At 42.5% G+C, this 27,749-nt stretch overlaps 1 protein-coding gene across 2 annotated transcripts; it reads left to right on the forward strand.

Annotated features, from left to right (window-relative positions):
• The first annotated feature begins 128 nt into the window (after positions 1-128).
• LOC120916042 (carcinoembryonic antigen-related cell adhesion molecule 19-like) lies at positions 129-27,519 on the forward strand. 2 transcript variants are annotated; one of them, XM_040326893.1, is made up of 7 exons: positions 129-185; positions 7,813-8,169; positions 11,461-11,607; positions 14,513-14,574; positions 21,852-21,900; positions 23,181-23,213; positions 27,392-27,451. In XM_040326893.1, the coding sequence occupies exons 1-5, from the start codon at positions 164-166 to the stop codon at positions 21,894-21,896; spliced, it is 633 nt and encodes a 210-aa protein (XP_040182827.1). In that variant the 5' UTR covers positions 129-163; the 3' UTR covers positions 21,897-21,900; positions 23,181-23,213; positions 27,392-27,451. The 2 variants fall into 2 exon arrangements, with proteins under 2 accessions (XP_040182827.1, XP_040182826.1); XM_040326892.1 differs by lacking the exon at positions 21,852-21,900 and having other exon boundaries at positions 27,392-27,519.
• Positions 27,520-27,749: the final 230 nt, after the last annotated feature.

The raw sequence follows: 27,749 nt of genomic DNA on the forward strand, positions 1-27,749 counted from the left end.
ATAGTTTACTTTAAAGACAGAAAACAAATTGAATGACTCATAGGAAATAACGAGTACAGCATTGTAACCACGTCCACCTATATGACACCCCGTGTGCTGCTATATTTTATATTTATCCCCTGTATGTCTTTCCGGGAGAGAAATGACCAGACAGTAAACTACAATGACGGGTTTGGCTGTTACGGGTGAGTTCCCTTTTTTTAGAACTTTAAATATAATATAAACAAAAAAAACATACCAGCCCTTTTTAAATGGGATTTCCAATATATGGTAAAATCTCATAACAGCTTCTAGACCCCTTTGGTTCAATCTTTTCTTATATTTTTCTTGTGTACATACCACCGATTCCTATGTATTACTATTTAGAGAACATAAACTCATACAGCATCACACTTTGTTCCCCACAATTATCACCACACAATAGAAATATGCCAAGAAACAAAGACAAGCTAGTCCAGGGTTTCTCGGTCTTGACTAGGATTCCATGGAGCCTTAGGGTTCCTCCAGAGGTTGCTAGAGGCTCTTGAGAAATTTCTGCCTTTCAGTTAATTTTTTATTGACGCCATTGGTCTTTTTAGCTATCTGTAAGGGGGTAATTTTTCCCAATGACCACAAGTCCACTGACCATCACACTAATATGTTGTATTTGTATTTAGTATTAGTATTATAGTAATCTTTAGCAAAGGTTCATTGAGATTAGAAAGTTTTTTCAAAGGTCCATCTCTGTTAAAAAGGTTAAGAAAGGCTGAGCTAGTCGATTAAGTCTGCTCCTTTTATTTATTTTTTGGAAGGTGGTTTATTTCTTTTAATTAACATGCTATCTAAAGTATGTTTAGCAGATGTCGCAAGTCTGACTTTATTTTCACCTACAGTGGATAGTTTTTAAGCATTCCCTACTCTTTTGGTAAAATATTTTTTACTTTTTTCCATTATGCCCCATACACACGATCAGATTTTCCATCGGAAAAACCTTGGATAGTTTTTCAGACGGAATTCCGCTCAAGCTTGGATTGCATACACACATTCACACAAATGTTCTCTGAACTTTCGACCGTCAAGAACGCGGTGACGTACAACACTTTGGTGAGCCGAGAAAATTAAGTTCAATGCTTCAGAGCATGCGTCGTAATTTTGCGTGTCGGAATTGCTACAGACGATCGGATTTTCTGATAGCGTTTTTTTACGGCAGAAAATTTGAGAACCAGCTCTCAATCTTTTGCTGGCGCAAATTCCAACAGCAAAAATCCGATGGAGCATACACACGGTTGGGAATTTCCATTCAAAAGCTCACATCGGACTTTTGCTGTCGGAATTTCCGATCGTGTGTAGGGGGCATTACTCTTGAACAATCTTATTGCTAGTTCAAAGTCATGCCCCTGTGTTTTCTAGCTCCGTTTTACTAAGTAACCTAAAACAGGGTTTCTCAACCGGGGATTCTATGAAACCCTTGGGTTCCTTCAGAGGTTGTTAGTGGTTCCTTGAGCAATTTCTGTCTTCCCACTGACACCATTGATCTTTTTAGCTACAGTATCTGTAAGGGGGTAATTCTTCCCAATGAACACTAGTGTAAGGAGAATTCTTCCCACTGACCTTTAAGCCTCGTACACACAATCAGTCCATCCGATGAGAACGGTCTGATGGACCGTTGTCATCGGTTAACCGATGAAGCTGACTGATGGTCAGTCGTGCCTACACACCATCGGTTAAAAAAACTATCGTGTCAGAACGCGGTGACTTAAAACACAACGACGTGCTGAAAAAAACGAAGTTTAATGCTTCCAAGCATTCTGAGCATGCCTGGATTTTTAACCGATGGTTGTGCCTACTAACGATCGTTTTTTTTCCCATCGGTTAGGAATCCATCGGTTAAATTTAAAACAAGTTGGCTTTTTTTTAACCGATGGTTAAATATCCTATGGGGCCCACACAGGATTGGTTTTGACCAATGAAAACGGTCCATCAGACTGTTGTCCTCTGTTTAACCTATCGTGTGTACGAGGCCTAATGCCGCGTACACACGGTCGTTTTTCGGCATTAAAAAACAAAGTTTTTCCAACTTTATCATTAAAAACTACATTGCCCACACACCATCGTTTTTGAAAAATGATGAACAAAGCGCGGTGACGTACAACACGTACGACGGCACTCTGAAGGGGAAGTTCTAATCGCCTTTGGGCTGCTTTAGCTGATTCCTTGTTAGTAAAAGACGATTTGCGCTTTTTTGTCTGTTACAGCCTGTGCTTACTCCATTATGAATGGTAGTTTTACCAGAACGAGCGCTCCCGTCTCATAACTCGCTTCTGGGCATGCACGGGTTTAAAACGTAGTTTTAGCCCACACACGATCATTTTTTACAACCCGAAAAATGAAATTTTAAAAAACAACGTTAAAAAATGCAGCATGTTCGAATTTTTTTTTTTGTCGTTTTTCAGAAGCCGAAAAACGATGTGAAGCCCACACACAATGATTTTAAATGGAGTTTTTAAAAACGTCATTTTTTTGGACATGCTGAAAATGACTTTTTTTTTCATGCCGAAAAACGACCGTATGTACGCGGCATCACATGATTTCATGAGGAATTCACTGAGTTGAAAAAGTTGAGAAAGGTTGAACTAAACCTATTAAAATAGAGAGTGATTTTTCGCAATAATTAATAGTCATCGAAACCCAGTAATAGAAAGTGAACACTTTTAACACTTTATATTACTGGCTTTCGATGACTATTGATTATTGTGCAAAATCACTCTCTATTTAATTCTTATTTTGTGTATTGTAAACACTTATAGGTTTTGAAAAAAGGGGGGGTTTTTGGGACTTTGAATGAGATGCGTTTTTAAACAAACAGTAGTATAAGTAAAATAGTAAACGTTTATAACCAGGCTCATACATACCATGGTATGTATGAGCCTGGTTATAAACGTTTACTATTTTACTTATACTACTGTTTGTTTAAAAACGCATCTCATTCAAAGTCCCAAAAACCCCCCCTTTTTTTGTATTCAATAGGGATGGAGCCGTATGTTTTTCATACGCCTCATTTAAAGTCCCAACCCCAGTTTTCTTTGTAACTTATAGGTTTTGCAGCACGTTTTCATTATAGTTTATCACTCTGATATTTAGTGACATTTATTACTCTTAGGCCTCGTACACACGACCGAGGAACTCGTCGTAAATGAAACATCGTTTTCCTCGACGAGTTCCTTGTCAGGCTTGTTGAGAAACTTGACAAGCTTGCTTTGCGTACACACAGTTAAGACCAAATCTCCTTGTTCTCAAACGCGGTGACGTACAACACATACGACGGCAGGGGAAGTTCGATTCCACTGGCACAACCCTTGGGGCTGCTTTTGCTAATCTCATGTTACTGCGTGTTAAGTAAAAGTTTGGTAAGAGACAATTTGCACTTTTCAGTCTGTTACAGCGTGACAAATGTGCTATCTCCATTACAAACACTACTTTTACTGAAGGTGCGCTCCCGTCTCATACTTTATTCTGAGCATGCACGGGTTTCTTAGCATACACACGAACGTGTTTCTCATCGAAAACCAGCCCGACGAGGAACACGACGAGGAAATTGAGACTCCCGTCGAGGAAAAAGAGAACTTGTTCTCTTTTTCTCGTCGAGTTCCCCAACAGTTTCCTCGATGAAAAACATACACACAACCGTTTTCCTCGGCAAAAAAGCTCTGCCACCAAGTTTCTTGATGGATTCTGTTGAGGAAAATGGTCGTGTGTACGAGGCCTTAGTGGCGTGAAGGACACCTTTCCACATTGAACTAAACCTATGCTCTAAAGCTAGCCATACCCATATAGATTTTTTCCTGTTCAGCCCAAAAAACTCAAACAGATTTCTCCATCCACGATACACGGTGTGAATGGAGAAATTTCCCTCTGCGGCGATTTATATTTTGACAGTCCCAACCAGCTTTTAAAATGCCCAAACAGCACCTGCATCTGATTGGATAGTATTTGAATCTGGATTCTAATACTTTGGTGTGACACTTCCATTTCAAAGTAATGTTTTATATCAAAAATATAATGGGTACAAGACAAGCATACAAAAATTTAAAATCTCAATGATGTATTTCATACATACTCACTTGTACGCATTGAAAACACTTATTTGACCTAAATATAGGTACAGGCTTCAAAAAACAATTGTTAAAAAAGGATGTTTGCTAATTATATATTTTAAAATGAATAGTCAAGTGTGTGTATGTATGCATATATGCATACAAGGCATGTGCAGAATAAAAAAAAAAATGGTATTTACAAAAACTAATTTAGTTTAATTTTTTTAATTTGTTTTTGGAATTTGTTTTGTTTATTCAAATTCAAATCAAAATTCCATTCTAAATCTAATTTATTCTATATTCAAATTTTGGAATTATGTTTATATTCTTTCTATTCCATTCTATTCTTTTATTCTCTGTTCTATTCTTTTTTTTATTATTTTAAATTCGATTTTTTGAAAACAGTTATTGTTATATTCTATTCTATTTTATTTCCTATTCTATTATTTTCTATTCAAATTTATTTTGTTTATATTCCATTTTATAATTGTTTTTAATTTTATTCCTATACTAGCTGAATACCCGGCGTTGCCCGGTCTTCCTATCTTAACCTTTTGGGGAGGAAAATCATAGAAATATACCCATCTTTTATATAAGGGTGTAGGTAAGGGTTAATTTAACTGTCATATATTTTTATTTGGCATATAAGTAATATGTGTAGCAGGTATTATTGAAATATCTCCAGGCGTACAGAAGTTATGTGGGAACATACATATCCCATTGATTTGCATGGGACTTTAAACAAAAACCCTGACCCTCACAAATGGGGGTAGTTAAGGGATAAATTAACTATCCTATAGTTTAAGTGGACATATAAGTAACATGTGACCAAGTGTTATCGAAATATCTACAGCCGTTTGGAAGTTATGAAGTAACATGTATTTCCCATAGAGTTGAATGGGACTTTAAAGGAAAACCCTGACCATGGCAAATGGGGGTGGGTAAGGGTTAAACCACCTATCCTATGTTTGTTGCTGACATATAAGTAACATGTGTGCCAAGTTTCATGTTAATATCTTAAGCCGTTTGGACGTGATGCTGGAACATACATACATACATACATACACACACACACACACACGTTGAGTTTTATATATATAGATTTTCTATTTTATTTTGTTCTTTTTTTTTTTATTCTATTTTGTTCAGTTTTACTGTATAATATATTTGTATCTCCTATTCTATTTGTTTCTATTCTATGATATTCTTTTCTATTCTATTCTCTTCGGAAATCCAAATTTGATTAAAAAAACTATTCAAATTGTCCGAAATTTTGTTTCGTTATTTCGGATTCCTTTAAATTTGTTCCTATTGTAATCCGTAAGATTTAATACATTCGAATTTCCAAATAATGGAAAAATTTGCAGGAAATTTTGATTCGGAATGAAATAAAACTGCACATGGCTAATGCATACACAAATACACATGTATTAAAAATGGGTCCGGCAGGCGCGATGGCCGCCACGACCCGTTGATTGTACACAGGCGACATGGAGCAGCGATGTGCCTATGATAAAAGGCACACCACTGATCTGTCAGTGAGGAAAAGAGAGATCTTCTCTTTCAGCTAAGCTGAAACACTGGCCCAGATTCAAGAAGCACTTGCGCCCGCGCAACCATAGGTTACGCAGCGCAAGTGCTTACTTGCTCCTGTGTAACGAGTGCTCCTGATTCAGGAACCCCGTTACACCGACTGCAGGCTAAAATCTGCGCGGCATAAGGCTCTTATGCCTCGCAGATTTTAGGCTGCATTCTTGCGGGGGCCGCTAGGGGGCGCTCCCATTGTGTATCAGCGTGTAGTATGCAAATTGCATACTACCACTGATTCACAAGCTTGCGCGGGCCCCGCGTAAGCCAGGTACGTAGTTTCCGTACGGCTACTTTTAGCGCAAGGCCGCCCCTTCTAATAGTAGGGGCAGCCAATGCTAAAGTATAGCCAGCCTTCCCGCGCCATGAAATTTGAATTTCATGGCGTTTGCGTAAGTGAAACGTGAATGGCGCTGGACGCCATTCACGTTCACTTAGAAGCAAATGACGTCCTTGCGACGTCATTTGCCGCAATGCACGTCGGGAAAGTTTCCCGACGGAGCATGCGCTGTACGCTTGGCGCGGGAGCGTGCGGGATCATTTAACTTGCACGGGCTTACGCCGGGCAAATTTGCCGGCGCGCCCTCGCAATTCACGGAGCTACTGCTCCGTGAATCGAGGGCAGCGCAAAATATTTGTGGGGGCGCAGGGCAAAATCGTTGCCCTGCTCCCCCGCAAATATCGCACAATTCTACTTGAATCTGGGCCACTATCTCTGTCTTCCTCCGGTATAACAGCCCCCCCCCACCCCCAGTTAGAAACACCTCCCTAAAACACACTTAACACCTTGATCGCCCCTAGTGTTAACCCCTTCTCTGCCAGTGTCATTTATACAAGGATCAGTTAATTTTTTTTAGGACTGATCACTGTATTGGTGTCACTTAGGGTCAGATTTGGCCGCCGCAATGTCTTATTCCCGCTTAAAATCAGCGATCGCCAGCATTACTATAAACAAAATGCCATAAATCTAAACCCATAGTTTGGTTAGCGCAAAAGTTATCACGTCTACAATCAGTAAACACTTATTGGGATTTTTTTTACCAAAAATATATAGCAGAATACATATTGGCCTAAACTGATAAAGAAATTCGATTTTTTTAATTAGGAATGTTTTATAGAAGAAAGTAAGGAATATATAAATTTTTATCCAAAATTGCTGCTCTTTTTTTTTGTTTATAGCGCAAAAAGTAAAAACTGCAGAGATGATCAAATACCACCAAAAGAAAGCTCTATTTGTGGGTACAGTGTCGCATAACCACACAATTGTCAGTTAAAGCAACGCCGTATCGCAAAAAATGGCCTGGTCAGGAAGTGTGTAAAACCTTCCTGTGCTGAAGTGGTTAAAGAGGATCTTCACCCGCCCCACCATTTTTTTCTTCCTCCACTAAGGCCCCTTTCACATTGAGGCGTTTTTCATGCGGTAGAGCGCTAAAAATAGCGCTGCTATACCGCATGAAAAAATCTTGCCCTGCAGGCTTCAATGTGAAAGCCTGAAGGCTTTCACACTGAAGCGGTGCGGTAGCAGGATTGCTCCAAAAGTCCTGCTAGCCGCATCTTTGGAGCGGAATAGGAGCGGAGTGTTTACCGCTCCTATACCGCACCTTCCCATTGAAATCAATGGGAAACCGCGGTATTAACCCTTTTTCGGCCGCTAGCGGGGGTTAAAACCTCACCGCTAGCGCCCGAATATCGTGGTAAATATGACGGTATAGCGGCGCTAATAATAGCGCGGCTATACCGTCACCGCACCTCCACTGCCCAATGTGAAAGCAGCCTTACTGAGTGGTGTGTTGAGTACATTTCAGATACTCACCCACTTAAAAGATCCAGCATTGTCCCACTGTGATCCTCTCAACTTCTGCCACCGCTCAGTCCAGCACCGCCATATTATTTAAGACGTCTTTGAGAGGCCCAACAGCTGTTCCCGCTTCAGTTGGCATGCCTCCTGATGGCGCAGTACTGGGCATGCCCCCTGCTATTTTGTGAATGAAGGGCTATGCGCCTCTGGGCATATTTGTGCCTCCTGGGATATGAACATCAGAGAGCACAATGTGGGGGGGGGGCACTGTTTGATCGGTTAAAGCGGATACAAACAATTTATACATTCTTTCCTGAAATGACATTAGTTCTAACGTGTATCTCACTCTTGCAGTTCTCCTCGGTGTGTTGGTGGATGTGTCCAGTGGAATGATGAGTATTCAGCTGATCCCTCAGAATCCGGTCATCGGAGGATCTGTCACTCTGAGTGTTACTGGAAATACTGGGACAATTCGGTCTTTCTTCTGGTATAAAGGATCAGAAATGTATTTTCCATGTCATATTCTTTCATATTCACCCCATAAAGAAACACCCCTAACTACTGGACCAATGTACAACCATCGACTTACAGCTTTTCCCAATGGATCATTACTGATCTCCAATCTAACATCCACAGACCAAGGTCATTATGTAGTGAAAGCAGATTTGGAGGAAATGGTAGATGAAGCCTTTATATTGCTGCATGTCTACGGTGGGTATCATTTCTACTCCAATCAGTCTTAACATTTAAAATGTGCATATGAACCCCAAAAAAATAAAAAATATGATTTTTTGCATCCCTGCAATAAATACACATTTCCCCATGTTTTGTCTCTAAAGATAATGAAAGAACAGAACAGAGGGCCAAATTCCCAAAAACGCCGCCTAACTTAACTTTCAGCAGTTAAGTTACACAGGCGTTAAATTTCTACCTAAGTGCCCGATCTTCAAAGCACTTACCTAGAAATTACACGCCGTGTAACTTAAGTGCCTCCGTCGCAAGGCGGTCCTCCTCTCCGGGGGGCGATTACAATTTAAATGAGGCGCGCTCCCGCGCCGGCCGTACTGCGCATTCGTGTGACGTAATTTTCCCGACGTGCAGCGCGCGAACGTAATTTACGCCGGGCTTTGTGGATTGCGACGGGACAATAAAGTTGCGACGGGTGAAAAAAAAAATACGCGCCGGGAAAAAAAATTCAAATTTTTTAAAAAAACGCGGCGATCGAAAAAAAGGTCTGGTTTTACATGTGGACTAACTTTCCACATTGTAAAACCAGCCCTAATTTTGCGCAAGCAAATCGGAACTTACGCAGAAACCACAATGCTTAAAAGCTTTGTGGATCTGCTTAAGTCCTCATTTGCATACACAAAGCAGCATTTCAATGAGAAATGCCCCCAGCGGCGGGTGCGGTACTGCATCCTAAGATCTGACAGTGTAAGTGTCTTACAGATGTCAGATCTTCTGCCTAACTTTGGAAAAATCCTTTTGAGGATCGTTTCCAAGGTTAGGCACAGAGATACGCAGGCTGAACAGCAGTTCCGCCTGCGTATCTCTTTTGAGAATTTGGCCCAGAGTTTCCCCTTTACTACAGAACACCTTCCATGGTGATAAGAAGCACGGGAGGGTTTTATAGAACATGGAAGAAAACTCGCAGACAACACTACTTAGTGCAAGCAGAGGCAATGTTGTCAGCTTGTCAACATAGAATTGCAAAAGTGTTAACGAATGTGCAGTTCAGTTTTGGGCACCAGTTCTCAAAAAGGATATCGGGGAACTGGAGAAAGTGCTCAGCTATGAGGAAAGATTAGAGGAACTGAATTTGTTCTCTCTGGAGAAGAGGAGAATAAGGGGGGATATGATCAACATGTACAAATACATAAGGGGTCCATATAGTGAACTTGGTGTTGAGTTATTCACTTTAAGGTCATTACAGAGGACAAGGGGGCGCTCTTTCTCTATGTCTGGAGGAAAAAAAGATTTCATCTGCAAATTTTCTGCCTACAGTTACCACTGTTGTAGAAATCAACACTGGAAATAGAATACAATGGTGGATGTTAAAAGATTTAATGATTTGTAAATACATGGTTACATACATTCATTTCATATATATATAAAAATACATACTATTTCAACCCCATGGTTCATTCAAAGTCCCACCCATATTGCTCCCCACTTCTGAAAATACGGAAAGGTTTCTTCACAGTAATGCCCTGTACACACGAGCGGAATTCCCATCTGAAAAAAATTGGATGTTTTTTCTGATGGAATTCCACTCAAGCCTGCCTTGCATATACACGGTCACACAAAAGTTTGGAGAACTTTTGACTGGCAAGAACGCTGTGATGTAAAAGACTATGACGAGCCGAGAAAATGAAGTCCTATGCTACTGAGCATGCGTCATTTTGTTTCTGAGCATGCGTCGGACATTCCGATCGGATTTTTTACTGATGGGAAAATAGAGAACCTGCTCTCTATCTTTTTCCAGGAGTTTTTCCATTGGAAAAAGTCTGATGGAACACTCACACGGTTGGGATTCCCTACCAAAAGCTCTCATCTGACTTTTTCCAATGGAAAAAACGATCGTGTGTACGGGGCTTTAGAGCTGTGAAAATGTAGAATAGACTCCCTCCAGAGGTGGTTCTGGCCAGCTCAGTAGATTGCTTTAAGAAAGGCCTGGATACTTTCCTAAATGTACATAATATAATAGGGTACTAACATTAATAGGTAAAATTGATCCGGGGAAAATCCGGTTGCCTCTCGGAGGATCAGGAAGGATTTTTTTCCCCCTGCTGTAGCAAATTGGATCATGCTTTACTGTTTTTTTTGCCTTCCTTATTATTTATGTATTTTGGTTGAACTAGATGGTTACATAGTTAGTCAGGTTGAAAAAAGACACAAGTCCATGTTATAAAAATTAAACCTTTTCAACAGAATTCTACTGGTTTATGGCTAGCTTTAGCAAGGCATCATTTGAGTACAGAGAAGAGATAATTACAGGAGATAGGCCCAGAATCTTATGCCGCGTACAGATGACCGTTTTTCATGACGAGAAAAATATTTTTTTTTAAATTGGTCATTAAAAACGATCGTGTGTAGGCTCGACGTTTTTCACGTCGTCGTTTTTTCTCGTCGTGAAAAACGGTCGTGTAGGCTTTAACGACGGGAAAAAACATGCATGCTCAGAAGCCAGTTATGAGAAGGAAAATTTGCATAATCAGCCCAAAGGGTGGTGCCATTCGAGTGGAACTGCCCCTTTATAGTGGCGTTGAACGTGTTGTACGTCACCGCGCTTTGCTCGAGCTTTTTTTTTCACCATCGTTTGTATGCAAGGCAGGCTTGACAAAAATCACGAAAAAAAACAAAACTTTTTTTCCATGACATGAAAAACTGTCGTGTGTACGCGACATTATACACACAAGCGGAATTTGCGCCAGCAAAAGTCCGATGTGAGCTTTTCATCGGAAATTCCGACCGTGTGTATGCTCCACCAGACTTTTGCAGTCGGAATTTCCGCCAGCAAAAGTTTGAGAGCAGGTTCTCAATTTTTCTGAAAATCCATTCGTCTGTATGGAATTCCGATGGGAAAAAAACATGCATGTTCAGAAACTTTGAACTTATTTTTCTCGCCTTGTCGTAGTGTTGTACATCACCACGTTCTTAACGCTCCAAAGTTCAGAGAACAAGCTTGAGCGGAATTCGATTGGAAAAACCATCCAACGTTTTCCCAACGTAAATTCCGCTCATATGTACAGGGCATTACACAAGCATACAACGGTGACAGAAATCTGAACTCTGGTAGCTTTTTGGCAATATGAACCAAACAGCAAGAACTTACCAGATCACAACCTCCTAAGTTCACAGCTACCCAAAGTGACAAATCGAAGTGTGACTGTTAATCATCTGCCAGTCGCCTCCAGTTCACTTTATAATTGTGTTACATACAGTACCTCTAAAATTAAAACTAAACCTATTCTTCCACCTTTTTCTCCCTTTTTTCTGTAGATGTGTCTCCTGATAGCGGTAATGTTAAGAAGCAAGCTGGATGCAGCGTCGGATCCATTGTTGGGACAGTTTTGGTTGTTGTTTTCCTGTTGATTGTTGCAGGTTTTCTGGTATACTATACCTATAAAACAAGAAACCAGGACAATGGTAATCATTAAATGTAATTTGTGTACAAACAAAGTGCATATAAACCCTAAAAATTTATTTCTCATATATTTTATGCTCCCTTTTGGTCTGGTAAACATACCATTGAAAGCACTTAGGTATTTTTTTAACTGTCAAACATATATGCCGGTTTGTCATGTCAGAAATCCAGTGTTGTCTTGTGTCTGGTGCACTTTGTAGGGTTACCTCACTTCTGTGGACTACAAGACCCTTGTTTTAGAAGTGAGGGAAGATTTGTGATTTGTAGTCCTAACACAAACTAACAGCAGGTGATTTTTTTACAAGGGGAGGGGGCTGGACACTATATAAAGACCATGCTTTGTACTGCAAGGTCTGCTATAAGGTTATACAGTATATAATAATAAATACCTGCGCAAACCTAATAATGAATCACTGTTGAGAAGAGCTGCGAGTCTTATGCCCCGTACACACCATCACTTTATGTGATGAAAAAAAATGACGTTTTTAAAAACGTCACTTTAATTGACTGTGTGTGGGGGAAAACGTCGTTTTATGTCTTGTAAAAAACGACCAAAAAAAATTGAAGCATGCTTCAATTTTATGTGTCGTTTTTCAAAAGTGCACTTTTTACTTCACAGAAATTGACCGTGTGTAGCAAAAAACGTCGTTTTCTAAGACGTCTTTTCATCCACGCATGCCCAGAAGCTACTTATGAAGCAAGCTTCAATGGTAAAACGTGGTGGAACGTAACCTCACTTTGCAAGAGCATTGTGAGAAAACGATGGTGTGTAGGCAACTTCGTCTTTGAAAATTGAAGTTTCAAAAACGTCATTTTTTACTTCGCAGAAAGTGTCGTTTTTTTTCATCACATAAAGTGATGGTGTGTATGCGGCATAAGGCCCCGTACACACGACCGAACATGTCTGCTGAAACTGGTCCGCGGACCAGTTTCAGCAGACATGTTCGGTCGTGTGTACAGCCGACCGGACAGGTTTTCATCGGACATTTGTCCAGCCGACCGTTTTCCAGCGGACAAATGTTTCTTAGCATGCTAAGAAACATATCCGCTGGAAGCCTGTCCGTCGTCTGTACAGACTCACCGTACATGTCCGAACGGCCGCCATCCCTCGCATGCGTCAAAGTGATTCGACGCATGCGTGGAAGCTTTGAACTTCCAGGGCCGCGCACGTCGCTGCGTCATTGTCACGGCGACGGCGCGGCCACGTCACCGCGTATAGTGTACGCGCGGATTTCTGTCTGATGGTGTGTACAACCATCAGACAGAAATCTCCGGGCGGACATGTCCGCTGAAAACGGTCCGGCGGACCGTTTTCAGCGGACAGTCCGTCCGTCTGTACGAGGCCTTACAGCTACAAAGCTGGATAGTAGTAAGAAAATTCAAAGACAAACTCCTCAAAACCACTCTGATTTCCAGTTTAGTACTTTATAGATTTGTTTTGGTCAAAGTACTGTGTGATGATCCAAAAAATGTGCTTGGTGTGAACCACATATAAAAGTTCATATAAAAAGAGCTTTAACCACTTCAGCTCCGGACCATTTCGCTGGCCAAAGACCAGAGCATTTTTTGCGATTCGGCACTGCGTCGCTTTAACTGACCATTGTGCGGTCGTGCGACGTGGCTCCCAAACAAAATTGACGTCCTTTTTCCCCCACAAATAGAGCTTTCTTTTGGTGGTATTTGATCACCTCTGTGGTTTTTATTTTTTGCGCTATAAACAAAAATAGAGCATCAATTTTTTTAAAAAAAACAATATTTTTTACTTTGTGCTATAATAAATATCCCCCAAAAAATCTATAAAAAAAAAAAAAAAAAAAAAAAAAAAATTCCACAGTTTAGGCCAATACGTATTCTTCTACATATTTTTGGTAAAAAAAATCACAATAAGCGTATATTGATTGGTTTGCGCAAAAGTTATAGGCCCGGATTCAGAGAGATCGGCGCATCTTTATATAGGCGTAGCGTATCTCATATGCGCTACGCCGACATAACATTGTGAGGCAAGCTGAGTATTCACCAAGCACTTGCTCCCATATTTACGCCGGCGTAACGTAATTGGGCCGGTGTAAGCCCGCGTAATTCAAAGTAGTAAGGCAGTGGGCATGTTGTATTATAATGAAGTGTGACCCCATGTAAATGCATGGCTGAACAAACGACGCATGCGCGCACATGCTCAGAATCACGTCAAATTTACTTCCTAAGATACGCCAGGACCATTCATGCAACGTGAACGTAACCTATGTCCAGCCCCATTCACGTACGACTTACAAAAACTACGTAAAATACGACGCTGTTCCCGCGCCCATACCTTAATATGACTTACCCCTGCTTTATGAGGGGTAAACTTACGCCGGACGTACGCCTTACGTAAACGGCGTAGCTTACTGCGATGGGCGCAAGTACGTTCGTGAATCGGCGTATCTAGCTCATTTACATATTCGACGCGTAAATCAACGGAAGCGCCCCTAGCGGCCAGCGTAAATATGCACCCAAGATACGACGGCGTAGGAGACTTACGTCGGTCGTATCTTGCCAAAATTTAGGCAGATCTGCTTTCTTGAATAAGGAAGGGGTTAAGTATGTACTAGGGAGTGATCCTTACTGTTTGGGGCGTTTAAACGGTCCTTAAGTGGCCTCATTGGCGAGGGTGGGAGACATGAAGGATATCCTCATAAAGTAGTAAGTCAAGTTTTTATTCAAAAATACTAACAATTGTACTTACAATAAAAAAAAAGCATCAATGAAGAATGCCGGTTCGCGCTCCACCTGTGTTCCGTAGACCGGAAGCGACTTACCCCGGAAAGTCCCACTTTCTTGGTTGTCACAAATGTTATTATTAATTCTGCTATAGGTCCACTAACAATACAAAATTGTTACATTTTATACCATTTTCTGTTGAACTTGCAGGGCCTTCAGTTGACACATCTATCCAATTGCCCAATAATGAAAATGCACAGAACACTACAATGGTAAGTTACCATATAAATACATGTATTATAAATATGAATACCTGTCATAAATTATATTATTGATTACTTGATGTCTACTGCCTATGTTTGCCAGCTGTAGTCTGGAGTAGGCATAGTCTATCCTCAGTGGGTCGCTTTTTTTACTAGTCTTTTTTTCCCCATTATGGGGATAATGTGCCGCAATCACTAGCCAAGCGTTTAGCTCAAAGTTGTGCCATCGACCTGAATGGAGGAGTTTGACAGATGATGCCGCCTGTCAACTTGGCATGACGTATTAAATTTGCAGCGTCGGCCATTAAAAAGCATTGCATCCATGCTAGGTGAACAGCCTTTTAGAGGGCTATTTTAAACTTTAGGTGGGCACCTTGTTTTTACTGGCCCATAGCCACCCATGTAAAAGAAGCCTTTTGCCGCATACACACGATCGGAAATTTCCGACAAGAAAACAGTAGATTTTTTCTGGCGTGATTTTGGCTCAAACGTGTGTTGCATACACACAGTCACGCAAATCTTGTCGGAAATTCTGAGCGTCAATAACGCAGTGACGTACAACGAGCCGAGATCAATGAAGTTGATTCTAAGCATGCGTGTTTTTTTGTGCGTCGGAAATGCATACATACGAGCAGATTTTCCGATAGGAACTTTTTCCGTCGGAAAAATAGAGAACCTGCTCTCAATCTTTTGTTGGCGGAAATTCCGACAGTAATAGCTTGATTCAGAAAGACTTAGGCTGGCGTATCAGTAGATACACCAGCCTAAGTCTGAATCTGCGCCGACGCTAATTTAAGCATATTCTGGTAACCAGATACGCTTAAATTAGGCTCAGATACGAGGGGTGTAACACCGTTGTATCCTAAAGTGTAATTTTTAGGCTGACCGCTAGGTGGCACTTCCATTGCGGTCGGCCTAGAATATGTAAATCACTAGATACGCCTATTCACAAACGTACGCCCGGCCGACGCAGTACAGATACGCCGTTTACGTAACGCATTATCAGGCCTAAAGTTATTCCATCAAATAGCTGGTATAGTAATGTTAAGTATGGCCGTCGTTCCCGCATCGAAATTCAAAAATTTTACGTTGTTTGCGTAAGTCGTCCGTGAATAGGGATTTATGTCCACATTGAAACCAATAGAACCGTGCGGCGTACTTTGCCACAATGCACACTGGGACATGTAGGCGGACGGCGCACGCGCCGTTCCAAAAAAACGTCAATCACGTCAGGCCAACCCAAATTAACATAAAACACGCCCCCTCAGCCTATTTTGAATTAGGCGCGCTTGCGCCCGCCGCATTTACGCTACGCCGCCGTAACTTAGCAGGCAAGTACTTTGTGAATCATGTACTTGCCTCACTAACTTACGGCGGCATAGTGTAAACATGATACACTACACTGCCGCAAAGTTAGGGCGGGCTTTCTGAATCCACCTATAAAAGTCCGATGGAGCATACACACGGTCGGAATTTCTGACCAAAAGCTCACATCAGACTTTTCTTGTCGGAATTTACGATCGTGTGTACGCGGCATTTCAGGACAACTGTGCCGAGACTATAAATACTGTAATAAACTATTTATAACTGATTAAAGCAAAACTTCCCTTATAAGCCTAGCTTCTTCTCATCTGTTCCCCATCACCTCCCTTTTTCACAATTGGGTTGCTGAGGATTCCCACTTGGTTGCTAGGGGTTCCTTGTTACTCAATGACCGTCCAGGGTATTTGTGTTTTTGTATTTATTTTGGAACTTGGATGGGAGAAGGGATGAGCGGGATACTCCAACTGGAACAATTCACAAAAGGATAAGGACAACTCTCACTTGACCTCACCGGATTATTAGCAGAAGCAGCCACACTGCTTTAACCATACAGCCACATGTATGGAGTAATTAAGTCTTCTTGCTCTCACTAGCAGCAGACTTGATGCTCTATATTATCTTCAGGACACTCTCTAGCATCCCCTTTACTGACACCCGTCCACTGACTTGTTTAGCTGAAGGGGACGGCCCTCACTGGACAGGTCCCAAAGACAGATCTGTACTCAAAATAGGCGGTCAGATCCTTCCCGGTGTCTCCCTTCCAGTCAGCTCTGGGTTCAGCTTCTCTCTCTAGGGCCCCTGGGTCAACCACCCAGGGCCACTTGACCGCCTCCGCTGAGGGGAGGGCAGCCGCCCCCTCCCTTCTGGACTCTGTTCCCCGGTTCAACTAACCCTGAGCACATCTACTCTGGCCTTATATACAGTATCCCAACATGCAATGCAGCACCTTTCCTCTGCCAATTGCCAGGGCTGTAACAAACCCTGTGCACTCATTTTTCAGGTCCCCTCCCACTGTCCAATATGTCTCCCTATTGGACCACTGAGGGACAGTCAGAACAAGCTGAACTGCACCTGAGTACAATAAGCAGACCTAACCAATAGAGTGCTCTCTGCCTACCAGGGAGCCAAATCTAAGTTTTACCTCACCATTTTCCTGGTAAGCAGAAAGATAAAAACAAAAAACTATACTCTCTCTTAGCACCTACCTAGGAGGATGCTACAATTGTTATACATTTTCATAGTTTACAACAAAGACTCTAAACTCTGGTTCCAGTCATCACCCAAAAGTTTGGAAGAGCTAGCTGTGCATTTACATTAGAGAGCTGGTAAGGTTCTTCTCAAAATACAAAAACAAATTAAATCTAAAGATTCAGTGCATCTGTTATGGACTTTGTAGCTTTAAGCATTTTGGAGTAATTTGTTTTCAAAGATGAGCAAGGGCTTGTTTTATAGTGCCTTTGCAGCATGTTCAGAATCAATGTCAAAATGTGTTTTGTTGTGACCTAAAAAGACACAGACAAAAAAATAAAACATGATGGGGTATTACCCATTTCCTGCTCTATTGAAATAGAAGAACGGCCATAGCACATATTTTTCAACTTTACATATTGAATTTGCATAGGGGCTGGGGAGTAGTTAGGTGATTGGTAAAACATTCCTACATTTTAGGCCTTGTTTAAAGTAGATATGAATTCCCCTGTGTGACGGTATCGGTATGATATCCCCGTCAAAGATTCCCTTCTTCCATAAGAACATCACCCCAATATTCCACTAGGAGGAATATTCCTGAGATCGCCCATTAAGCCACACATTAGTCCAGGCTTACTGCTAGAACAAGACAGACTTTAATGTTATAACACACAGCTTATATGTCATTTCCAAAACTGTTACAATGACAAATCTCCGCCCCCCTCACACTGGGGCTTCCATACAGATGATTAGGCAGACACGACGGAGCCGATGCTGAAAACACATTTTCTTTAGACAATGACATCAAGGACGCTGATTACTAGTTGTACTGAATACATTAACTAGACCGCTCGACCCCGCATATAGAGAGATAATTACCACACTGGAGCAATCAGAATAATTAACACAAGCCACTTAAACACAGATCTCCTTCACACAACACAATAGATCAATTAACCTTTAGAAATAGTGAGGGGACATTAGCACGTCAATAACCTGTTAGCCGAGGACAGAATTACACAGGGCAAGCAGGGAGAATTAGACTGAGACATATAGGCAAATGCATCACACCCTGTAGTCTAATCTCTCCAATATTTACCAATGTCCAGCTAATAAAGACATTCTCAGTTATCAGTGAGCTTTTCCAAGCACACACTGGCTACTGGTCTTGAGTCATAGCAAGGGTTCCCACTTTCAAAAAGCTGTACCTGAGTTCAGGAAGAGCCAACCAATTAGTGGACATCTCCTAAAGGAGAAGTGTGGGAAACAAAAACAATGGCTATGGCTGCAGCATTTCCCCGACAGCTCTTAGCCTGAAAACGTAGCAATTGCATTCAGCTCTCACAGGAGCACCGGGCTGACTAGGGGGTGGAAGTGGCTGGCTTAGGCTCGCTGCTTTGTACTGAGAGGCTGAGTCAGCTGCCGGTCAGGCATCTAGGTGGATCCCGACGTTACTTCCAGAGTCTGTAGTGGCTCTGTGATGTCTGGCCGATAGCAAGCTATAGCCTGCTGTTGGCCAATTCTGGGTTACAAGAGAGCACAAGTAAGTACACTCATGTGGCCCACATAAGTAGTATGGCCAAAAAAAGCTTTGACTTCTCTTTTAAACACAGTTCGTGCCTTTTGAGTGCGCTCACGGGATCCCCAGGATGGATTTGTTTTGGAACTGGCAGGCAGTAGGCACAAAGGCCTACTTGTGGTCAAGGGGAATGACCAGTTGAGCCACGGTTGTACCACTGCCCAACTACTCTCTTAAAGTGAAGTTTGACCCAAAAGTGGAACTTCCGCTTTAAGCACTCTTCACCCCCTTACATGCCACATTTGGCATGTCATTTTTTTTGGGGGGGGGGGAGCAGGTACCTGCAGGTACCTAGTTTTGACAGGTACCCCACTTTCACTTCTGCTCTTGCCGCCTAGGCTACTCCTCCTCTCGCCCTCCCTCCCTGCAATTCTCTGGGACACATGGCAGGTCCCAGAAGAAGGCGCAGTGCACACCCAGCTGTGAAGCCGCAAGCTGTCACAGCTTGGGTGCCCACATTTGCAATGCCGGCACCATGGAGAGGAAAGGGAGAGAACCGAGGCTTCAAGTGGCCGCATCGCTGGACTGTGGGACGAGTAAGTGTCTGTTTATTAAAAGTCAACAGCTACACTTTTTGTAGCGAACGACTTTTAATAAACTTAAAAACAAGTGGAACTTCGCAGTGTCTTAAGGTGGTTGTACCAACTGTCACGTTTAGCCGGCAGTGCCATTGCCAAGTGCATTCCATTCAAGTGAATGAGGTGCATCACAACCACCCTGCAACTGAATGCAATGCACATGGGTACAGCGTGGTGGTCTGGAATAAAGTTAAAACGGGAGGTGAGAAGGTGGCATATCACTTCCCAGCCATCTACCATCAAATCTACTAATAAAACTATTTTTTACACTTATCCAACATCTGCATTGTTTAGACTGTGAAAACCGTTCTGCTGCTGCAAGTGTGAATTTAGCAATTAGTGTGAAAATGCTTGTATTAGTAAATTAGATGATAGGGTGTGAAGGAGACATGAAAAGGCTTACATCTCATTTCCACTTTTTGCAGCCAAATTTGTGATTATTATATGTGTACATTCACAAAGCATAACCTTAATTTTTTTGGAAAAGTTACTGCTTACATTTTTACTAGCTTAAAATCATTCCTAGCTTTCTCCTTTTATGTAATGTTAAGGAGAGGGCTTTGGAATTACAACAATTAGAACATTGGAATTGTTCTAACAAAGGGTTAGACAGCTTAAAGCAGTAGCACAAATCCCCAGACATCATAAGGCCACAATTTCTCCATGTATCTCAGTACTAACTATCCCCATAGGACATTTCTTACTGCATTCTTCTGCTTAACTTCTTGTTCCTGTGTTCCGACCGAGGCCGGTGCCATATTTGCTACGTCCTAAATAATCCATATAGCAGTATGCAGGGATGGACTGGCCATTGGGACTACAGGGAGTTTCCCGGTGGGCCGATGGCTCAGTGGGCTGGCTTCAGTGACAGTGGACCGCCGCCCCCCTCCGCTCCTCTGTCTCTCCCTTCCTGCAGAGCTCACCTCCTCTCCCTCCCAGCAGCGCTCACCTGGGGGGAACAAAGAAGCAGGGGGAGGACCAGAGGAGGACGACAGAGAAGCATGGGGAAGGGGACAGACTGCTGACTCAACAGCTATGGCCTGGGAGTTTCTCACTTCTGCCTAATTTTGTCCCATAAAGGGGGGGGGGGCACCGAACTGATTCTTTGCCCCGGGTGAAATAATGTCTAGCTTCCCCACTGGTACTGCCTATAAGAGTACCAGTACCAGCCGTTCTCTAATAAAGTAGAACAGCTAGTGGCTAGTGAAGGGGGAGAGGGGGTGCGGGTGACCGGGGGGGGGGGGGGTTGTCTGGCCGCCATGGGAGAGACCTGTCAAAGTGGGCCAGTCTGGATGAAGTCCAGGGCCAAATTTTTGTCCCAGTCCAGCCCTGGCAGTATGCTTCCGTCTTTCCTCTTGTGTCTGCGAGATAATCATGCACATGTGCAGTGTAAAATATGTAGCACCCCCTAGTGTGCTACTAATGCTAGTGTAAGCAAATGTATGTTCTGGCTCATAGTTAACTTGTGAGTCTCAGTTGGGTCATGGGTTTACTACAGGTCAGGCTAGAGGACACATACAGGCAGGTCTCTGGTGCCTCCCCCTGGTTCTGGAAGTTTGGAGAAATTTCTAGAAGCTGGAGGGCGGAGGCCAGGAGCGTTGATTTGCATACTTTGGGGAGCTTAGCCAATCCCCAGGCAGCGGGCCTGGCATGATGGCTGAGCCAGCCCTTAAATATGGATGAGTCACGCTGACAAGGGAGTTGCGTGAAAGGTGGAGTGCTGAAAAGACTGTCGGTGGCCCTTGACGATAACCTCTGCTCTGGGGGAGGCTCTACCTCAGGCTAGCTTAGGAGTATCCTAACAGTATTGCAGTTTGTTAGGAATCTTACCCAAGAAGTAGTGGGAGCAAGGAGGACAGTGTGAGTACAACAGCACAGGCGAAAGACTGCTACATGTAGCAGGCCTGTCTGGAAGACAATGTTGTGCTTAATATTTCCTTCTCTTGCCCTGGGAGCAGCCAGGTAGGCTGGTGAAGGTACAGCCGGGTGGGCTGGTGAAAGAGCAGCCAAGTGGGCTGGTATTTCCCGCAGTCAGTAGAACTGGGATCCATGTCTACAGGGGAGTTGGAGATTCACCGGAATGCAGCCTACAAGACTTTGAGCTTGGTTTTTGACAGTCTTGATTATAGAAGATGCAAAAGCCCCTTTAAGGAATAGGAACTCCCAGTCCCTTGGAAAATAGCACAAGGCTGTTCCTTGTGTCTGGAGAAAGTGTGAAAACAGCTTGTTTATAGTGCTGGGGGTAGTGCTACATTTAATAATAGTAATGAGTCTGAACTCTCGCAGGATTGCTATGCAATGCTCTGGAGTGCTACTATGAAGGCATGGTACCTCTATGAATAGACTGACGGCACAATGAGCGTGCCATCAATGGGGAACAAAAATGTGCATGCGCCAGTGACGTCATGCTGACAAAAATCAGGCAAAATCTCTTAAATGGAGCAGATTGGAATAGCATGAAAGAAACCTAGATGTAAGTAATTTCACAATGCTTTATATGGCACAGAGTAGGTCAGGAGAATTAACTACCACTTTACGGCTTAGGTGATAATTTGTATGTTAATGGACTTTCCCTCAGTTCATCCCTCTAATTGCACTTTCTAATTGCAATTGTTCAGAATAGCCTGCAGTCCAATATAAACCTGCTACAAAGAAACAACTAGAAAGGTAAGAAATATTTAAAAAATATATTTTTAGGTATGCTGTGCGAGTGGAAACACATAACAAGCATATACGGTAACTACAAAAATGGAAATGGACTTTAAGCATCTTTACAAATGCACACCATAGTTATTATATGAGAGAGCACATCTTACAAGAATAAAATGTATATATATATATTCACAGTATAAATGGGGAAAGGAGTTTTTTTTTTTTTTTTTTTTATTCTAAATAAGCACAAGGGAGAGAACTTACATTTAATCAAAAATTCTCCATTCATAAAAGTGCTTTTCATTCATGGAAGCTATATTACAGCTTCTATGAATGGAGAAAGGGTGGGCGTAGTCGGCCCATTTGACAAGTGTCTATGACAGCTGTAAACTCCCAAAGCACTGCCTGTAGGGTTTGGGATCAGGAAACAATTTTTTTTTAACTAGGACAGCCAGCACAAAAGACACTTCTCATTAAATTTACCGTATTTATCTGGGTATAGCGCGCACCCCAAGTCTAGAAGGGAAATTTCAGGTAAAAAATGAATTACCGTACTTACAGTTTGAATGCCCCTCGTCTGTGTCTTGCCCGGTGTCATTGACTGCAGGCAGATGGAGGTGTCAGAAGGTGACTGGGATGACTGCTGCCACATCGCTTACCAGAGGCCCGCGTGTTCTGGCTATTGATCCGTGTTGGAGATTTAAACGAGTTCTCTATAGACTAATGACGGAGTTGTAGTGCTCAGCCACAGCCATTACCGGCTCTTAAATTTGCCTTTTTCACGTGGCCTATCAACATTTTATAAAAGTACTGCACAGGACTCCCTCCTCTCGACTGAGCTGAATCCTCCTTCATTTGAATCTTGCGCGCTGTCTCTGAGCACCGCCGCTGACTTATACCGAGCGCAGTACACTCGGCTAGGCTTGGCTCCTCTCGCATAAATGCTAGGAGATGGCACAGGGTGTGACCGCGAGCGGAGCCGAGCCTAGCCGAGTGTATTGCGCTCGGTATATGTCGGCGGCGGCGCTCAGACAGCGCGGATCGGCTTATAACGCGCACCCACGATTTTTCCCTGATTTTAAGGGGAAAAAGTGCACGTTATACGCCGATAAATACGGTAAGTACTGTTCCTTGTGCAGATAAAAAAAAAAGGTTTCACTAAACTTAGGAAAGGTAAAATGATTAAAGCATGTCTTTGCTTCATCTTGGACTTGGCTTCTTAGTTTTTTCTCCATTGCTAGTTATGCATTTCACCAATTATATGACAGTTACATTTCATATTATTGAATTTACAGGATCAAGGTGCAACCGCAGACTCAGATTACACAGTAAGTTAATTCCTTGACCACATGAACAATTATAAAAAAATGAAGTTAATTTGCATTTCTGTATTTTATTTATGTACAGTATGTTTCCAAGACCTCCTCATGTCAGGCTACCACGGGTCAGCTCTGCCCCCTCTGACCCATCCAGGACAGCCTCTTAACTGACTGAGGGTCACAGCCACACTTTATAGGCTAGTGTTTTTTTTTTCATCCTGGGCACCTGATTTTAGGAAAAAAAAAAAAAAAATCTAATAATGATTTTTTTGCTTTTAGCATTATTAGGTAGATTCAGTAAGAGTTAGGCCTGCTTATCAGTAGATAAGCCGACCTAACTCAGAATCTACGCCGATACGCTTAAACATATCTAAGATACGACGGCTTGCGCCGTCCTATCTTAGATTGCAATATTTCGGATGGCCGCTAGGTGGCGCTTCCATTGCGGTCGGCGTAGAATATGTAAATGAGTAGATACGCCGATTCACGAACGTACGCCCGGCTGACTAAGTACTTTTACGCCGTTTACGTAAGAGATAGGCCCCGTAAAGTTAGAGCTGGGCCCTAGTTGGAATAGTAATGTCAAGTATGGCCGCCGTTCCCGTGTCGAAATTTGAATTTTTTACGTCGTTTGCGTAAGTCGTCCGTGAATCGGGATTTACGTCGTTTACGTCCACGTCGAAATCATTAGGCCCGTGCGGCGTACTTAGCCGCAATGCACACTGGGAAATGTAGGCACCCGGCGCATGCGCAGTTCGCAAAAAACGTAAAAAACGTAAGGTCAAGCCCCATTAACATACAACACGCCCCCCTCAAACACATTTGAATTAGGCGCCCTTACGCCCGCCGATTTAGGCTACGCCGCCGTAACTTAGCAGGTAAGTACATTGTGAATCATGTACTTACCTCGCTAACTTACGGCGGCTTAGCTTAAATGCCTTAAGCTACGCCGCCACAAAGTTGCGGCCATGTACTTGAATCTAGCTATATGTTCCTAACCAGATTCAGCCTCTCCTGGGTCAGAAGACCCCTCATAAGTGCTGAAAATCTCCCTTGAAGTGAGTTTCCTGGGTGCAGGGATTTGTGAATGGCAGTATAAAATAAGCACACAAGCATAGAAGATCTTCTTTCTCTTCCAGGGCCCCTTTGCCAGTTCAGTTGAAGATTTGGCGTGTTGGGCCTGTGCGGCTCAGGCATTGTCTGGCAAATTAGTATGTTCATCTTGCCTCAAAGAGTTGACACACAATAGGGCTGTACCATGCGGCAGGTTAAGTAAAACATTAGAAGCGCTGTGAAGAAGAGGATGCGAGGGCGTTTCAAAAAAAGAATCCAGGAGGCAGTATGCGGTCTTGTCCTCCTCAGATGACTTGGAACCTGGAGCTTTGGCAGGGGTTGGTTCGGTTGAACGCAGTAATGTGTGTTCTTTGAGTTTGGATGAGGATCAGGAATATATATTTTTTTACTTTTCTTTAGTTCTCTCTTCAGTGGTCGCAGTAAAGGAGGCTATGAAGTGGCAAGATGAAAGCTCTCCACCTAAGAAGCAGCGCAAACACTATACGGATCTAAAAAAAAATCCATCCTGTCCTTTCCTCTCATTTATAAGGTTCAAGAATTGTTTGAATATGCTAGGCCTGATAAGAAATGAATCTTTAATGTTCATAATAGAACATCTAAATTATATCTATTCCCGGAAAAGGTTACCGACTTGTGGAACTCTGTAAGGAGGCTTTTGTATAAAGGCTGGCCCGTCAGATTACTCTTCCGCTGGAAGATTCAGTATCGTTGAAGGACCCCAAGGACCGCAGATTCAGATTTATTCTGTGATTGGAGCAGCTTGCAGGCCATCCATAGCTTTGACTTCTATCGCGACGGCACTAATAGTTTGGGTAGTGTATTTGTAGTCCTGGTCTTCGAGAGAAGAAGGTGATGGTAAAGGTTTGTCTCCACTCCTTATGAAGGTGTCTCTGCCCAGTCTTCTCAAGTGGGAGCAAGGCTAGCTCTTTTCACATAGGCTTTGATGGAAAAAGTCAATGATGCCTGGGTTCTGGACATTTTCCCAAGAGGGTACTATTTTTAGAGTTTGCGAGAAAACCCCCTCAAGCCTGGTTTTTAGTAGTAAAATTGCAGTGCCCCAAACAAGGGAATTGTTAGGGGCTCGAGTCATTCTGCCAGTTACAAGGTAGAAGCAGGGAGAATGTGTTTGTTCTCCTCTGTTTTTGGTTTCAAAATCCTCAACTCCTTCATTAGGGTCCCTCCTTTCAAAATGGAATCGTTAAAACTATAATTTCTATTGTGACAGTAGGAGATTGGATGGCCTCCATTGATCTGGCAGACATTTATCTTCACCGCTTCCTCAGGTTTTCAGTAGAAGGATTGCACTTCCAGTATCAGTGGCTGCCATTTGGGCTTTGCACAGCCCCAAGGACATTTTCGAAGATGTTGTCAGCCATCATAGCAACCCTGAGATTCAAGGGCATCCAGACCTTTCACCATCTTGACGTCATTCTTCTGTTGGCCCTGTCGAGATCTCTTCTCCAGGAGCATGTGGCCCTCACCGGCAAAACACTTAAAAGATTCGGGTGGATGATCAATTATCAGAAAAGTCATGTACAGCTGTCGCAGGTCCTAGAATATCTCGGGGTCCAGTTCAATTCAGCTTTAAGCCGGTTTCTTCTTCCTCCGAGGAAGGCCCAGGAAGTCCATGTTGTAATATTAATATATATGTGTAGGTATTTAAAATATTGTGTTATATGTATGACATGGTATTTATGTGTTACATACAGGCATTCAAGGTTACACATCAAAGGGTGTTTGCTGACCAAAAGGGTTAGTGGCCAAACACAGATCAAAGGGACAGCTGAAGACCCTTGGATGTGTTAATCTTGTCCAAGATTACCTAGGTGTGTGAGGTATGGCCTGTTAACCTCAAAGGATAAATTGCTTACATACATAAAGAAGTATTTATTGATGGTAATTAGACTTGAGGGGGTATTCATTCGGGGAAACATTTGGTTGACCTGAAGGAACACCTCCCTTCAGTGTGAGACCAGCATTTGAGGCAGTCAAGCTGGCATTCAGTCGGTCTTGTCACTGAAAAATATAGCACAGGTCTAAGATGAGACTTTGAATTACTCTGTTGGATTTTGTATCATCTGTGGAATTTGGACTTTGTTCGTTATTGGAAGTTAATTAAAATGCGTTCTCTGGAGAGCCTGTGTGTTTCTGCGGAGCAACCTAATTTAGAGTCATCATACTAATACCTAAGATATCAATTATCTAATCGGACTGGACACTATACATCTATATCACTACAGTCCAGAGATGGACAAGACAGGTGATCTCCAGTCTTTTTGTGACAGCAAGACAGTGCATGCAGTTCTTAGGTCTCCTGTCCTCCACGATTCCTGTGGGCCAGGTGGCAAAGGCGGAAGTTTCAGTTCAGCTTCCTTAGCAAATGGGATTGGCTCTTGTTGTCACAGAACATTTTCATTCCAGCCCCGATACCCCAGTCATTGACCTAGTTAACGGTGTCTCGCAATTTATGTGGAATTATTTTGGTCTTTCCAGACCCAATAGTGGTAACTACAGATGCCAACCATACTGCTTGGTACTTCACGACAGGATTGTGCCAAGACCATGTGTCCAGAAAGCAATCCACGCCCAGTCTCCCAGAACTCTCACCTTGATAATAGTAATATTTGCATATATGTAGCATCTGCATAAAGTGGCCTTGAATGGTACTTTCTCCCACTTTTCCTCCAAATCCTCTCCAATAGTGTATCTGTTATGGCCGCCAGCCCACGCCACTCCCACAGGTTTCAGTTCAGTTTTACAGTTTATGATTCATTCAAAATGGTCCCAAACCCTATCCATGTTCATCGTATCCAATAAAAACCACAAAAGAAACCCCTAGACTATTCTTTGAAGCCAGTGGAAGAGTGCAGAAAATGTGGTGTGCCTGGCAGTGTGTGCTCTAAGGGGGAAATAGGAAGAAATTCACCAGCAGCACCTTAGGGGGTGCGCTACAGATTACTAGTGTAACAAATGAGAAATAGAAGTGCTGAAATTTCCATATGGGACAATCTGGAGATCATGTTTCCCAAAAAGAAATACCAAGCAGATATAACTGTATTGATTTTGCTTTTCTTGATTGAAGTTCTGCTTTAATGGTCCTATCCATCTTACAGAGTTTGCAGTTCAAGTCAGAAGACATATACACAGCGCTAAAGAACTGACACACAACTAATTCTCCATGTAATGGACAATCTTCCCTGTGACCATATTGAAAATGGTTGTAATAAAACAAGGAAAACTATAACATTATGTAATATTATTGTTTTTGTTATTATTTTTATGTATGTTTCTGGTCATTTATTCACCATATTCATGAGTTTACTGATGCTTTACAAGTGCTTAAAAATGCTTATAAATGTATGCAAAGTGTTTTTTTTTTTTTGTTTAATCGCTTGCCGACCGCCGCACGCACTTTTACGTCGACAGAATGGCACGGCTGGGAAAATGGTCGTATATATAAGTCTCCTTTAA

Source organism: Rana temporaria, chromosome 10 (genome assembly GCF_905171775.1).
Source record: "Rana temporaria chromosome 10, aRanTem1.1, whole genome shotgun sequence".
In the NCBI taxonomy this organism is placed as follows: Eukaryota; Metazoa; Chordata; class Amphibia; order Anura; family Ranidae; genus Rana; species Rana temporaria.